Source organism: Lynx rufus, unplaced genomic scaffold (genome assembly GCF_022079265.1).
Source record: "Lynx rufus isolate CCGP_SWC_20201006 ecotype Redwood Valley unplaced genomic scaffold, mLynRuf1.p SCAF_26, whole genome shotgun sequence".
Classification (NCBI taxonomy): domain Eukaryota; kingdom Metazoa; phylum Chordata; class Mammalia; order Carnivora; family Felidae; genus Lynx; species Lynx rufus.
Genome location: NW_025814841.1, coordinates 7,949,576 through 7,965,062, shown reverse-complemented (window position 1 = coordinate 7,965,062; position 15,487 = coordinate 7,949,576). Strand labels below are relative to the sequence as shown.

At 34.2% G+C, this 15,487-nt stretch overlaps 1 protein-coding gene across 2 annotated transcripts in view; it reads left to right on the top strand.

Moving 5' to 3' along the window:
* VPS13B (vacuolar protein sorting 13 homolog B) overlaps positions 1 to 15,487 on the top strand; it is an 806,197-nt gene that overhangs the window by 19,916 nt on the left and 770,794 nt on the right. For both annotated transcript variants that reach the window (XM_047088880.1, XM_047088879.1), the window contains exon 3: positions 5,574 to 5,717. In XM_047088880.1, the coding sequence (XP_046944836.1) occupies positions 5,574 to 5,717 (144 nt within the window). The remainder of the gene's footprint in view (positions 1 to 5,573; positions 5,718 to 15,487) is intronic.

The following is a 15,487-nucleotide window of genomic DNA, read 5'->3' as shown; positions in this document are numbered from 1 at the left end:
GTCTACTTGAAATTAATGCTAAATTTGTTATATTAAAACACAAACTTTTTCCATTATAGCTCCATTTCTTCCCTCTTCTTTGTATTGTTGTCTTATGAATTGCATCTTTGTGTTATTCTAATTTCAATAGTACAATTTTATAATTATGTTTTAGGGAATGGCCTGTTACATCAGGAGAAAACTAGACTTCTACTGTCCTTTAATAATTATCTATGTAAAATAACATTCATTGATGCTTTTTGTGTGGATTTGAATTACCATTTGGTGTTCTTCCTTTTCAGTCTGATGAAATTCTAGTATTTTGTTAGCAATGAATTAGCAGAGTCTTTGTTTATTTTGTATTCCTTTATTTTGCCTGCACTTTTGAAGAATACTTTTGCTGGATATAGAATTCTTGGTTGACAGGTTTTTGTTTTTGTTTTTTGTTTTTTGCTTTTTTAAATTTCCTCCGACTACCATCTTGCCATTATTGTTTGTAACGAGAAGTTAGCTATTTTTTTGTCTCATTTCAAGATTTTCTTTTTGTGTCTGGCTGTCAACATTTTCACTGTGGTGTGTCTGGGTGTGGATTTTCTGTTTTTTTGTTTTTTGTTTTTTGTTTTTTTTTTGCCTATTGTGAGTTTTTTTTAGTGAATTTTTGATTTAATTTATTGTACTTTTCAATTCCTTAATTTCCACTTGGTTCTTCTTGGTCATTTCTGTCTCATTGATATTTTCTATTTGAGGAACCATTGTCTTATGTTCCTTGAATTATTTAAATATGGTTTCCTCTTTTTTTTCTTTTTTTAACATTTATAATAGATGTTTTGAAGTTTTTGTGAACTAAGTCCTTTAGTTGACTACCTTCAGAAACGGCTTCTATTTACTTTGTATACTTTTCATGTTTCATAGTTTTTTGTTGAAAACTGAGCATTTTAGATAACAAGTTGTAGCAACTCTGAATTCTGATTTCCTCTATCTCTTGTGTTGTTGGTTTATTTCTTCAGTGACTTGCCTGAACTACATTTGTGGTGTTGCCCCTGTAATGTGTGGCCTGTAAGGTTGATATTTTTCCTCTTCCCATCCCCCAATTCTTTGTGTTTTCAACTCTGGCTTTCTAGGGATTACCCTGGGTCACTATAACTTAGTCATCAGCTAGTGATTGGCTAGAGGCTTTTTAAACCATTGAACCAGTAAGTCTTTCACTCTTTGTCATGGGACATATGCATAGACTGGATAATGTTCTCAATTTAGGGAGTTTATAAGTCTGACCCATCTATCTATATATCAATATATGGATATATATGTATATATATCCATATATGGACATATATATATACATCGATATATGGACATATATATACACACATCGATATATGGACGTGTATGTACACACGTCGACATATGGACGTATATATACACACATCGACATATGGACGTGTATATATAGATATATATAGATGTGTGTGTGTATATATATACCCATACCTATATATTTTTAACTTACTGGATTTACACAGCCTCTTGGTCAACCATGAGTGAATAGCTTGTTAGTTCCCTTTCCTCTGAGTAAGCACAATGGGGCAAATGCAGGTAGCTTTCCAGACTATCAGGGATATGTGAAATCATAGCTAGGCCATCTTTGGCTATTTTGTTCTCACGATCTCTATCTTAATTTTCTGGCAAGTCTGCTGTTTTGTTGCTTGTACCAACAAATATTGTGACCTGAGGCTAGACTTAACTATTGCCCTTGATTTTCCGTTATTTTTAACAACTTTGTCCAGTTTTGTCATTGCTTTTTGGAAAGAGGATTTGCCAGCTTCCTAACTCGGAATTCTTGAAGTCCTGTCCTGTATTCATTTTTATTTTGTAGTAAAAAGCATCTAACAAAAAATTTACCATCTTAACCATTTTTAAGTATTACAGTGTTAATTAACTATATGCACATTGTTGAACAGATCTCTATAACTTTTTCATCTTTCAAAACTTAAAACTCTATAACCATTTAACAACAATTTACATTTTCCTCCCCATACCCTTGCAGCTTCTGGCAATCATGATTTCACTTTCTAAGATTTTGACTGCTTTAGATACTTTATATAAATAGAAACCTACAATGTTTGTCTTTTTGTGACTGGCTTATTTCAGTTAGCATAATGTCTTCAACATGTTCACGTTGTAGCACAAGACAGAATTTCCTCTTTTAAAGATAATATTTGATTCTATATACCACATTTTCATTATCCATTTATCTTTCAGTGGATATTTAGACTGCTTGCACCTTTTGACTATTGTGAATAATGCTGCAGTGAACATGGTTGTGCAAATATCTTTTTGAGATCCTGCTTTCAGTTCTTTTTGGTATATACTCAGAACTGATTTTTGATGGAAGCTCTATTTTTAATTTTTTGAGGAACTTTCATAATGTTTTCTTTAGTGGCTACATCACTTTACATTTCCTCCAATAGGGCATAAAAGTTCCAATTTGTCCACATACTTGTTAGCCCTTGTTACGTTTTGTTTTTTGATAGTGGTTATTCTAATAGGTGTGAGATGGTAGGTCATTGTGGTTGTGATTTACATTTTCCTGATTAGTGATATTGAGCATCTTTTCATATGTTGTACTAGTGGGCCGTTTGTATTGTATTCTATGTCTATTCAGTCATTTGCCCATTTAAAAAAAATATTTATTTTGAAAGAGAGTGAGAAGAGGAGGGGCAGAGAGAATCCCTGAGATTCTCAGAGAGAGGGAGAGAGAATCCCAAGCAGGCTCAGTGCCATGAGCATAGAGCCTGATGTGAGGCTCAATTCCACAAACTGTGAGATCATGACCTGAGCTGAGATCAAGTATCAGCTTGACTGACTGACCCACCCAGGTACCCCAGTCATTTAGCCATTAAAAAATTTTTTTTTAAGTTTTTATTTTTTAAATATTTATTTCTGAGAGAGAGGCAGAGAGAGGCGGATAGAAGATCCATAGCAGGGTCCGCGCTGACATCAGAGAGCCCAATGCGGGGCTCCAGCTCACAAACTGCAAGATCATGTCCTCAGCCCAAGACAGATGCTCAACTGACTGAGCCACCCAGGCACCCCTACCCATTTTTAGATTGATTACTTTTTGTTGTTTCAGATACTAACCCTTCATTAGATAACATGGTTTGCAAATAGTTTCTCCCATTCAATATGTTGCTTTTTCACTCTCTTGAATGTTTTCTTTGCTGCCTGAAGGTTTTTAAGATTTGTCTATATTTGCTTTTGTTGTTTGTTAAATTTAAAGTATATCTGTTTTCTTTTAGAATATTTTGTGATAGCCCACCTAGAATTAGGTTTTTGAGAACAATTCAACCCCCTTCTTAAATTCTTTGTTACTAATAAACTTTGTGCAGTCACAGATGTTCTGGTTTTAGGAATGTTTTTCACAATGTATTTCTTAATGGTTATAAGTGAATAAAATATTTTAAAGTTGTACTATATATCTTGAAGTAAAAGGAATGAAAATTGTTTATATAGTTACATTAAGGATGGTCTGGGGCGCCTGGGTGGCTCAGTCGGTTAAGCGTCTGACTTCAACTCAGGTCATGATCTCGCGGTCCATGAGTTTGAGCCCCGCGTCGGGCTCTGGGCTGATGGCTCAGAGCCTGGAGCCTGCTTCAGATTCTGTGTCTCCCTCTCTCTCTGCCCCTCCCCCATTCATGCTCTGTCTCTCTCTGTCTCAAAAATAAATGTTAAAAAAAAAAAAAAGATGGTCTGTTATAACAATATTTGTGTTTTGTCTTCTATGAGACATAAATGTATTCTCATTTATTTATCACAACTCTGAGGAAATGGAAATGATCTTGCTTATGGTCAGATGATTAATAAATGTTTGACTTCAACTGGATTTCCAACATGGGTGATATGGTTTAAAATTCCATGTTCAAATATAGAATGCTGCCTCTTGTGTTAGTGTTTAGATAGTAGTTAAGTTGATTAGTAGCATTCTGATGATCTGACTTCTTGATTCCTGTGCTTTTTAAATTTCTTCCTGAGAAAACCCAATTTGTACCCATAAACTGCAACTTTGGTAGCCATTTCACAAATGTATCATTGTTATACACATGAGAAAGTGGTAGAGATGGCAATATCATGGGCTCATTGTCCAAGTAGGTGCATAGCGAATGGAGAGTATTAAGTGCTCATAATGGAAGTATAGATGCAGTATAGTTGTAGTGAAGAGCAAGGACATCATATTTTCCAGTTTTGAGTCCTGATTTTCCAGAATGTGTCATTTTGGGCAGTTATTTGACCTTTAAATGCCTCAGATTGTTTATCTGTAAAATTGGTAGAATAATAGTATTTACCTTTTAGGGCTCTTTTAAGGATTAAATAATTGTATGCAGGTAAAGTGCTTGGTATATAGTAAGTGCTTGGTAAACATTGTTTTGTTACAGACACTGATCAAAATATATGTGCCAGTTGATTTTTACTTGAAACTACTGCATCTTTCAAATTAATGTAATAATGGCAAATACTTAAATTGTGACACACCACTAGAATAATGTGGAAATGGATTTTTAGTATTGTGCTCTTGCAAGAAAAAATACTTATGAGGACATACATGAGGCCTACACATTTGTTGTTACCTTTTTTATAATAATTGCTCTTTGAGGAAGATAATATTCTAAGCACTTTATGTAAGTTCATTTCATCCTCAGTGATATTGTTGTCTAAATTTTACAGATAAAGAAACTGTGACACAGATACATTAAACAAGTTGCCCAGTGGTTTGCCATACTGCTTAGGTTTAACTGTATTGCTAACTATGTTGCTAAACTAAGTAGGTGGGCAATTGTTGGCTGAATGAATAACGTATATCTTAACTTTCACAAATAGAATTAAAATAACGGGAAAATGTGATTGAATTATAATCTACATTTTTTTCCTTTGTTGATTTGTAACAAAAATTTTATCAGTGAAACAAATTACTGATATATAGTGATTATGGTGACATTTATGTTTTCATTTGTAACCTTTTTTCTAATAATGAAACCAGTCAGAAAACATTTAAATTTTATGACCAGATAGTATCTAGGTACAATCTTTAATTGGATAAAGCTCAATACTTATTATTTTTCAAGGTTAGTCACTTGTTTTTTAGGTCACTCTCCTATTTCTAACTCGGCTCCCTCCGTACCCTTTTAACTTGCCTTACGATCCTGTTTTGTTTAAAACACATTTTAAATACATATTTTTTAGATGGAGATTTTAAACAATATGCCATTCAGTTATCTCAATTAATGCTGTCTGTTAAGACTATTACAGCCACTACCATGTATGAAACTTTATTATGTACCATGTATTGTATATTATATCCATTCAACAGAAAAAGAAATGGAGACCTAGGCAGGTTAAGCAGCTTATTAAAAGTAACTTGTACAATACATTTTTGTGTTGTATCTTTAACTATAGTTTAACAAACTATTTGGTGCTTTTTGTTGAATAATATTTCTGAAAATGTTTTTGTTTTAGAAACCTCATTTCTCTTTTCAGAAAGTAATTTGGATATTAGAATGAAAAAATTAAGCACTTACTAACCTTTAATATTTTGTTTTAAGGAATTGAAATTACCATTCACTTTTTTAAGTGGACATATTCATGAGTTGAGGATCCATGTACCATGGACAAAGCTTGGTTCAGAACCAGTGGTAATTACCATCAATACAATGGAATGCATTTTGAAACTTAAAGATGGAATACAGGTAAGAAGTTATTGAATCTAGTTGTTTATGTTAACCAATTTTAATAGGTATTGGTGTTTGATATGTCTTTATCTAAAGCTTACATATACTTAACTGTTTCTCACATGCTTATTAAAGTAACATATTGTAAAGTCACAAGTAACTATGAAAGGTTGTCTTAAATTTGGATAAACATTCTAATGGATATTTTCATACTAATTTTACTTAATGTAATCATAACTATCATAGGGATCATGTAGATGGCTTATCTGTATCGACTAAAAGTGGGACTTCATTGTGTCCAATTTTTAGGTGAAGGTTTTTGAATTTTTGCTAAAGACCTGTATAATTTTTTTGTTTACATGACATTTCTAAATGAGATTAAAATTTCTCATTTTTTGAGATGAAAATATTTTGAATTTACCTTCATGTCAAAATTTTTAAGTTTTTAGTTTAATTCCAGTTGGTTAATGTACAGTGTTACGTTAGTTTCAGGTGTACAATATAGTGTTTAACACTTACATACCACACCATGTGCTCCCCAAGTGCACTCCTTAATCCCCATCACCTATTTCACCCGTCTCCACTCCCACCTCCCCTCTGGTAACTGTTCTCTGTATTTTAAAATCTTTTTCTTGGTTTGCCTCTCTCTTTCTCTCTCTCTTTCTCTCTCTCTGTCTCTCTCTCTCTGTCTCTCTCTCTCTGTCTCTCTCTCTCTGTCTCTCTCTCTCTGTCTCTCTCTCTCTGTCTCTCTCTCTCTCTCCCCCTTTGCTGGTTTGAATGGATAAAGAAGCTGTGGTGTATATATACTATGGAATCTTAGCCATAAGAAAGAATGAAATCTTGCCATTTGCAATGATATGGATAGAACTAAAGAGTATTATGCTAAACAAAATAAGTCAAAGAAAGGCAAATATCATATGATTTCACTCATACGTGGAATTTAAGAAACCTGTCAAATTTCTTTGAAGTTTTGGCATCAGAAACTGATTCTTTGTTTTCTTTTTTGTTTTTCTGACTTACCTTTTCTTTGACCCATCTTACATTTATTTTTAATAGTTTTTTCTTTCTTGTAAAAGTGTAATACTTTTACAGTTTCTAGCAAAAATTAATCTGGAAAGCTAATAAGTCTGATAGCAACATATTATAAATTTTTTAATTTTCATCTTACATAAAAGTAGTGTCTTTTATTTTTATTACTTTTTCCTTAGCTCATATTTTACTTTCAGGTTTAAAAAATGCTTTTTAGGGGTGCCTGGGTGGCTCAGTTGGTTAAGCGTCTGACTTTGGCTCAGGTCATGATCTCACAGTTCATGAGTTCGAGCACTGCATCGGGCTCTGTGCTGACAGCTCAGAGCCTGGAGCCTGGAGTTCTCTCTCTGCCTCTCCCTATCTCGCACGCACATGCGCGTGCTCTCTCTCCCAAACATAAATGTTAAAAAAAAAAATAAAAATGTTTTCTAGAACCAAATGAGTTGATGAGTATTATTAAATTGTTACACTTAAATTACTAATTTATTAAACATTAAGGCAATCTTAGTGTATCCTAAATATAACTCCGGCATCTGTGAAATTAAGGTTATTTATGATGTTAAAATCATTTCCTATTTTAAGAAGATACTTTGAGTTTCATATCAACCCACTAGGCTCATCTTTTTTTCCTTGTATGAAATCTTTGATTCCAAATCATTTATTATCCAATTTAACTGATATAGTTTCTGGAAGTAAGTAGACCGATGTTATAGTCCCATGAGAATTTATTTTGTAAACTTAAAATACATGGGAGATTGATTTAGAAATCTGTGAGATAGTTATATTACAGCAAAAGTTTTATTTTACATTTATATTTGGTTAATTCTCAAATGGTTCTTAATCATCATCTGTTCCTGGAATTTACATTTTTTTTTTTAAAGTCTGGACTTGGTTATACCACCCATGGAGTGCTCCATATTAAGAGAAAAAGAAAATCCAGACACTATTTTTTTCAATGGGAAGGTGGAAGTTTCAAGGCCAGATGTCCCATAAGAAACACATTTTAAAAGAGGCAAATTACAACTAATTATAGAGACTGCAGAAAAGATTTGTAACACATGACTTAGTGTAACCTAGAACTAATATTTGATATTGGACCATGCAGATGGCTACTGCAGGAATGATCAGATTTCCTGCTTGCATGGTATTTGAGACTTGAATTTTGTGGTGTGTACAGCAAAAGGTCAAGTGTCATGAATGTAAACTACTCTCAAAATAAGTATTTTTTGCAGATGTTTAAAATTTTGAGGTAGAAAGGATTTTTGAAAATTATGGTTGACATTTGGACAAATTATTCAGTAGTGTACATCCCCAGAGAGTAATACTTAGGTTAGTGATTGGAATTAATTTTTCAGGAAGACAGTATACATGAAACATATTTTTAAACACTTTATTTTCCTGTTTTAAGTTTTGTCTAGTGTAGTAGGAAATTAAGTTAAAAATTACACTAATTTTTACTAAATTGTACTAATAAGACTGCATGAGCCCATATTAAATTATTTCAAGTTATTACATTGTAGAATCAAAATGAAGAAAATACTTTGTAAATACAATTAGTGTGTGATGGTTGGTTAAATGAAGGGATTGTTTAGAGTTCTAGATATGAATCTGTTAAAAATACTATTGATATTTGAGAATGTAATAAAATACAACTTAAAAGTTAGAAATCTGAGGTCTAATTCTGAAAAGGTCATTATAAAAATATAATATTGCTAAATGCCTTGGTAAGAAGGCACGCCTAGTTTGTAAAGTTCAATTTAATTCTACCAACATTTGTTGATTTCCTATCCATCAGTGCCTTGAAAAGCATTGCCAAGATATCTGTATAATCTTCTAAGGAGACTTAGAAACAGAGATTCATTATGATTGAGGGTGACTCTAGTGATAATAGTTACAATATAATGCCTTAACATGTGTCTGTAAGTAGTTTTATAGAGATTTTTTTTCATTGACAAGGTGACCCAAATTGTTGTGTTAGGTAAAATAAAGGCCACCTTTATGTCCACACTGAATTATTTTTGACAGATAGATATTTCACTGAGAATATTTAACTTTACTCTGAGAGACATCTGTCATCATACCCACCTTTTAGATTCTTCAGATTTTGTTACTTGTGAACTGTTGTTTTTGTTTTGGACCTTACAGAAATTTATTCATGACATATCGTCAGTGGTCCAGGACTGATTTGTTTGTTTAACTAGCTCACTCTAGTGTAATCATAGAAATACCTGTGGATCCAGCATTAACTAAATGCTCCTATCCTTTTGCATCTTCTTGCTTTTTAGCCTCTGTGGGTCTCATCTGTAAAATAGGGCAAAACTTGCTACATAGTTCTTATTCTAGTGTATATGCTTTCTTTGCTCATTGTATTAGTAAGTCTTATAAAAAAGGCTTCTTCAGCTTGAAGAGAGTAGTAGTAAATTTGTTTTTAAAGAACTTATTTATTCTGATCTTTCGATCACCTAGAATGTAAGAAAAGAAAAACTTAAAATCTTTTGACCTGATAAATGTAACCATCTTCAAGTCTGTTTACAGAATACTTCTCATAAAAAAAAACTTAAAATCTTTTTATCTAAACCAAAACTTTAAAATATTAGTAAAAACTAGTGAAAAGGAACAAAGCTTTTTGTTTATGTGCTTTTTAAAAAAAAATTATTTTTTAATTTACATCCAAGTTAGTTTATAGTGCAACAATGATTTCAGGAGTAGATTGCTTAATAACCCCTTACCCATTTAGCCCATCTCCCCTCTCAAATGCCTCCACTAACCCTCTGTTTGTTCTCTATATTTAAAGAGTTTCTTATGTTTTGTTCCCCTCCCTGTTTTTACATTTTTGCTTTCCTTCCCTTATGGTCATCTGTTTTGTGTCGTAAAGTCCTCATATGAATGAAGTCATATGATATTTGTCTTTCTCTGGCTGACTAGTTTCACTGAGCATAATAGCTTGTAGTTCCATCCACATAGTTGCGAATGGCAAGATTTCATTCTGTTTGATTGCTGAGTGGTACTCCATTGTATATATATACCATATCTTTATCCATTCATCCATCAATGGACATTTGGACTCCTCCCATAATTTGGCTATTGTCAATAGTGCTGCTGTAAACCTGAGAATGCTTAAGATCTACTCTTAGCAAATTTCAAGTATATAATATAGTATCATTAACTATCGTCACCAAGCCATACGTTAGAATCTCAGATCGTGTTCAGCTTGTAAGTGGGAGTTTGTACCCTTTGACTAATATTGCCCATTTCACCTGGGACCTGTCAAATGTTATTCTACTGTTTCTATGAGTTTGACGTGTTTTTATTTTTTTATTTTTTTTTAGATTACACTAAGTGGAATCATAGTGATTCTACACCGTATTTGTTTTTGTTTGGCTTATTTCACTTTGCACAATGCCTTCCAGTTTCATCTATGTTGTTGCAAATGGCAGGATTTCTGTATCTTTACAGCCGAATAATATTTCCCTGTGTGTGTGTGTGTGTGTGTGTGTGTGTGTGTGTGTGTGTGTGCGCGCGCGCGCTCCCTCCTGTCCGTTTCCCCACTCACCCATTGATGGACACTTAGGTTATTTCCATATCTTGGCTGTTGTGAGTAATGCTGCAGTGAACATGAGAGTACAGGTATCTATTTGAAATAGTGATACTGTTTTCTTTTGTTATATACCCAGAAGTAGGATTGCTGGATAATATGTTAGTTCTATTTTTTTTCTCCTACATTCTTTTTTTTTCTTTTTCTTTTAACTTGTTTTATTTTTTATTTTTTTAAATTTACATCCAAATTAGTTAGCATATAGTGCAACAATGATTTCAGGAGTAGATTCCTTAGTGCCCCTTACCCATTTAGCCCATCCCCCTTCCCCCAGCCCCTCCAGTAACCCTCAGTTTGTTCTCCATATTTATGACTCTCTTGTGTTTTGTCCCTCCCTGTTTTTATGTTATTTTTGTTTCCCTTCCCTTTTGTTCATCTGTTTTGTCTCTTAAAGTCCTCATATGAGTGAAGTCATATGACTTTTGTCTTTCTCTGACTAATTTCACTTAGCATAATACCCTCCAGTTCCATCCATGTAGTTGCAAATGGCAAGATTTCATTCTGTTTGATTGCTGAGTAATACTCCATTGTATACATATACCACATCTTTATCCATTCATCCATCGATGGACATTTGGGCTTTTTCCATACTTTGGCTATTGTTGATAGTGCTGCTATAAACATGGGAGTGCATGTGTCCCTTCAAAACAGCACACCTGTATCCCGTGGATAAACGCCTAGTAGTGCAGTTGCTGGGTCGTAGGGTAGTTCTGTTTTTAGTTTTTTGAGGAACCTCCATACTGTTTTCCAGAGTGGCTGCACCAGCTTGCATTCCCACTAGCAGTGCAAAAGAGATCCTCTTTCTCTGCATCCTCGCCAACATCTGTTCTTGCTTGAATTGTTAATATTAGCCATTCTGACAGGTGTAAGGTGGTATTTCATTGTGGTTTTGATTTGTATTTCCCTGATGATGAGTGATGTTGAGCATTTTTTCATGGGTCAGTTGGCCATCTGGACGTCTTCTTTGGAGAAGTGTCTATTCATGTCTTCTGCCCATTTCTTCACTGGATTATTTGTTTTTTGAGTATTAAGTTTGGTAGTTCTATTTTTAAATTTTTGAGGAACGTCTGTACTGTTTTCTATAATGATAATACCAATTTACATTACTACCAACATTGTACAAAGGGTCCCTTTTTTCAGTATTCATTATCTCATGTCTATTTGATAATAGCCATCCTAAGAGGTTTGAGATGATACCTTATTGTGGTTTTGATCTGCATTTTTCTGATGACTACTAATGTTCGGTGTGTTTTCAGGTACCTGTTGGACTTGTGTAACTTAAAAAAGATTTTAATGTTTTTATTTTATTTTTGAGAGAGAGAGACACAGTGAGAGCAGGGGAGGGGCAGAGAGAGATGGAGACAGAATCTGAAGCAGGCTCCAGGTTCTGAGCTGTCAGCACAGAGCCCAACGTGGGGCTTGAACTCATAGATTGCGAGATCATGACCTGAGCCAAAGTTGGGTGCTCAACCGACTGAGCCACCCAGGCACCCACACTTTTTTTTAATTTTTTTTTTTAATGTTTCTTTATTTTTGGGAGATACTTATTGCGAGCAGGGGAGGGGCAGAGAGAGAGGGAGACAGAGAATTCGAAGCCAACGCCAGGCTCTGTGTTGACGGCTTAGCACAGAGCCTGATGCAGGGCTCAAACCCATGAACTGTGATATCAAGACTTGAGCTGAAGTCAGATGCTTAACTGACTTAGCCACCCATGTGCCCTGGGCTTGTGTGACTTATTTAGAAAAAAGTTTATTCTGTTCCTTTTCTCATTTTTAATTGGAGTGTTTTTTGACAGTTTAGAAGTTGATTTTTCATAATTTTGATACCAACCCCTTATCAGATATATGGCTTGCTAATATATATTCTCCCATATCACAGGTTGGCTTTTCATTTTGTTTATGGTTTCCTTGGCTGTACAGAAGCTTTTTAATATGATGTAGTCCCACTTGTGTGTATGTGTGTGTGGTCTTTTTTTTTTTTTTTTTTTTTTGCTTTTGTTGCCTGTACATTTGGTCTTGTCTCCAAAAAATAATTGCTGTGACCAATTTCAAGGAACCTTTTCCCTTATGTTTTCTTCTAGTATTTGTGAAGTTTCAAGTCTTCCACTTGAGGCTTTAATCCATTTTGAGTTAATTTGTGTAACTGGTATAAGATAGGAGTCTATTTTCTTCTTTCTTTTTTTGTACATGAATATCCAAATTTCCCAGCATGATTTGTTGAAGAGACTGTCCTTTCTCCATTGTGTGCTCTTGGTGCCCTTGTTAATGATTAGTTGACCCTATATGTATGGGTTTATTTCTGGGCTATCAATTCTGTTTCATTGATCTATGTGTCTTTTTAAAAAAATTTTTTAATGTTTTATTTATTTTTGAGAGAGAGACAGAGCATGAGTGGAGGAGGAGCAGAGAGGGAGGGAGACACAAACTGAAGCAGGCTTCATGTTCTGAACTGTCAGCACAGAGCCTGACATGGGGATCGAACTTAGGAACAGTGAGATCATGACCTGAGTCCAAGCTTGATACTTAACCTACTGAGCCACCCAGGTGCCCCTATGTGTCTGTTTTTATTGTTAGTACCTCCTGTTTTGATTACTATATAGTTTGTAACATATTTGAAATCAGGAAATGTGATTCCTTCAGCTTTGTTCTTTTTTCTCACGATTATTTTGGCTATTTGAGATCTTTTTGTGGTTCTATATGAATTTGTTTTTCCTATTTATGTGAGAAAATGCCATTGAAGTTTTGATAGGGATAGCATTGAATCTGTAGATCACTTTAGGTATTTTTTTTTTTTTGATGCTATTATAAATGTGAATGCTCTTTAGTTCATTAATAGCTTATAGAAACACAACTGATTTTTGTATAGTATTTACTTTGTATCTTGTAACTTTACTGAATTTACTAGTCCTACTAGTTTTTTTTGTAGGAGTGTTTAGAATTTCCTATATGTAAGACACTGTCATCTGCAAACTGATAATTTTACTGCTCCCTTTCCAGTTGGATGCCTTTTATTTCTTCTTATTTCCAAGTTGTTCTGGCTAATACTTCCAGAATTATGTTGAGTGGTGGAGTGTGGGCATCTGTCTTATTCCTGTTCTTATAGGAAAATGTTTCAGCTTTTCACCACTGAGTATGATATTAGCTGTCATGTTGTCATATATGGCCTTTATTATGTTGAAGTACATTCCTTCTATATTTGTTGAGAGTATTTTTTATCATGAAAGGATGTTGATTATGGCCAGATGCTTTTTCTGCACCTAATGAGATGGTATGATTTTTATCCTTCATTTGTTAATTTGATGTATTATATTTATTAGTTTGTGTATATTGAACCATCGTGGCATCCCAGGGATAAATCCCACTTGATCATGCTCTATGAGTTTTTTAATGTGCTGTTTAATTCAGTTTGCTAATATTTTGTTGAGAATTTTTTTTTAACATTTATTCATTTTATGAGAGAGAGAGAGAGACTGAGCACGGGTGGGGGAAGGGCAGAGAAAGAGAGGGAGGCAAAGAATCCGAAGCAGGCTCCAGGCTCTCAGCTGCCAGCAAGAGCCCAACGTGGGACTTGAACCCATGAACTGTGATATCATGACATGAACCGAAGTCGGATGCTTAACTGACTAAGCCACCCGGGCGCCCCTCTTGTTGAGAAGTTTTACATCTTTATTCATCAGGGATACTTGCCATACTTTTTTTTTACAGTGTTCTTGTCTAGGTTTGGTATTACAGTAATGCTGGACTCCTAAAATGAGTTTGGAAGTATTCCATCCTGTTCAGATTTTTTGAAGGGTTAGAGAAGGATTGGCATTAATTCTTCTGTATATATTTGGTATAATTCACCCGTGTAGTATTTTTTTGGGGCTTTGTTTTGTTTCTTTAAAGTTTTTATTTTTTATTTTGATTATGACGGGTGCACTTATTAATCCCCATCAACTCTTTAATCCATTTTCCTATCCACCTCCCCTCTGGTAACCATCAGTTCTCTTCAGTTAAGAGTCTATTTCTTGGTTTGTCCTTCCCTTTTTGTTCCCCTTTTCTTGTTTTCCTTCTTAAATTCCACATGAGTGAAATCATATGGTATTTGTCTTTCTCTGACCTCTTTCACGTAGCTATTATATTCTCTAGCTCCACCTATATTGTTGTAAGTGGCAAGATTTAATTCTTATTTATAGCTAAATAATATTCCATTGCATATGTATATCCCACATCTTCTTTATTCATCTGTTGATGGACACTTAGGTTGTTTCCATAATTTGGTTATTATAGATAACACTGCTATAAATATTGAGGTGCATATCCCTTTTAATTCATGTTTTTGTATTCTTTAAGTACCTAGTACTGCAATTGCTAGATCATGGAGTAGTTCTATTTTTAACTTTTTGAGGAACCTCCATACTGTTGTCCAGAGTGGCTGCACCAGTTTGCATTCCTACCAACAGTGCAAGAGGGTTCCTCTTTCTCCACATCCTTACCAACACCTGTTGTTTGTTGTGCTGTTGATTTTAGCCATTCTGACAGGTGTAAAGGGTGATATCTTATTGTATTTTGATTTGCATTTCCCTGATGATGAGTGATACTGAGCATTTTTTTCATGTGTCTTTTGGCCATCTGGATGTCTTTTTTGGAAAACTGTCTATGTCTTCTATTTTTAAACTGGATTGTTATTTTTTGGGGTGTTGAGTTTGATAAGTTCTTTATAGATTTTATATACTGACCCTTTATCAGATTTGTCATTCGCAAATATCTCCTCATACTGAAGGTTGCCTTTTAGTTTTGTTGATTGTTCTCTTCACTGTGCAGGACTCTTATGGTTTCCTGTATCACATTTAGGTCTTTATTCATTTTGAGTTTATTTCTGTCTATTTGAAAAGAGAATGGTTCAGTTTTATTCTTTTTCATGTAGCTGTCCAGTTTTACCAGCACCATTTGTTTAAGAGACTGTCTTTTTTTCCATTGGATATTCTTTCCTGCTTTGTTGAAGATTGACTATATGAGTTCATTGCTGGGTTTTCTGTTCCATTCATCTGTTTGTCTGTTTTTATGCCAGTGCCATACTGTCTTGATCACCACAGCTTTGTAATATAAATTGAAGTCTGGAATTGTGATGCCTCCAGGTTTGCTTTTCTTTTTCAAGATTGCTTTGGCTATTTGGGATCTTGTGT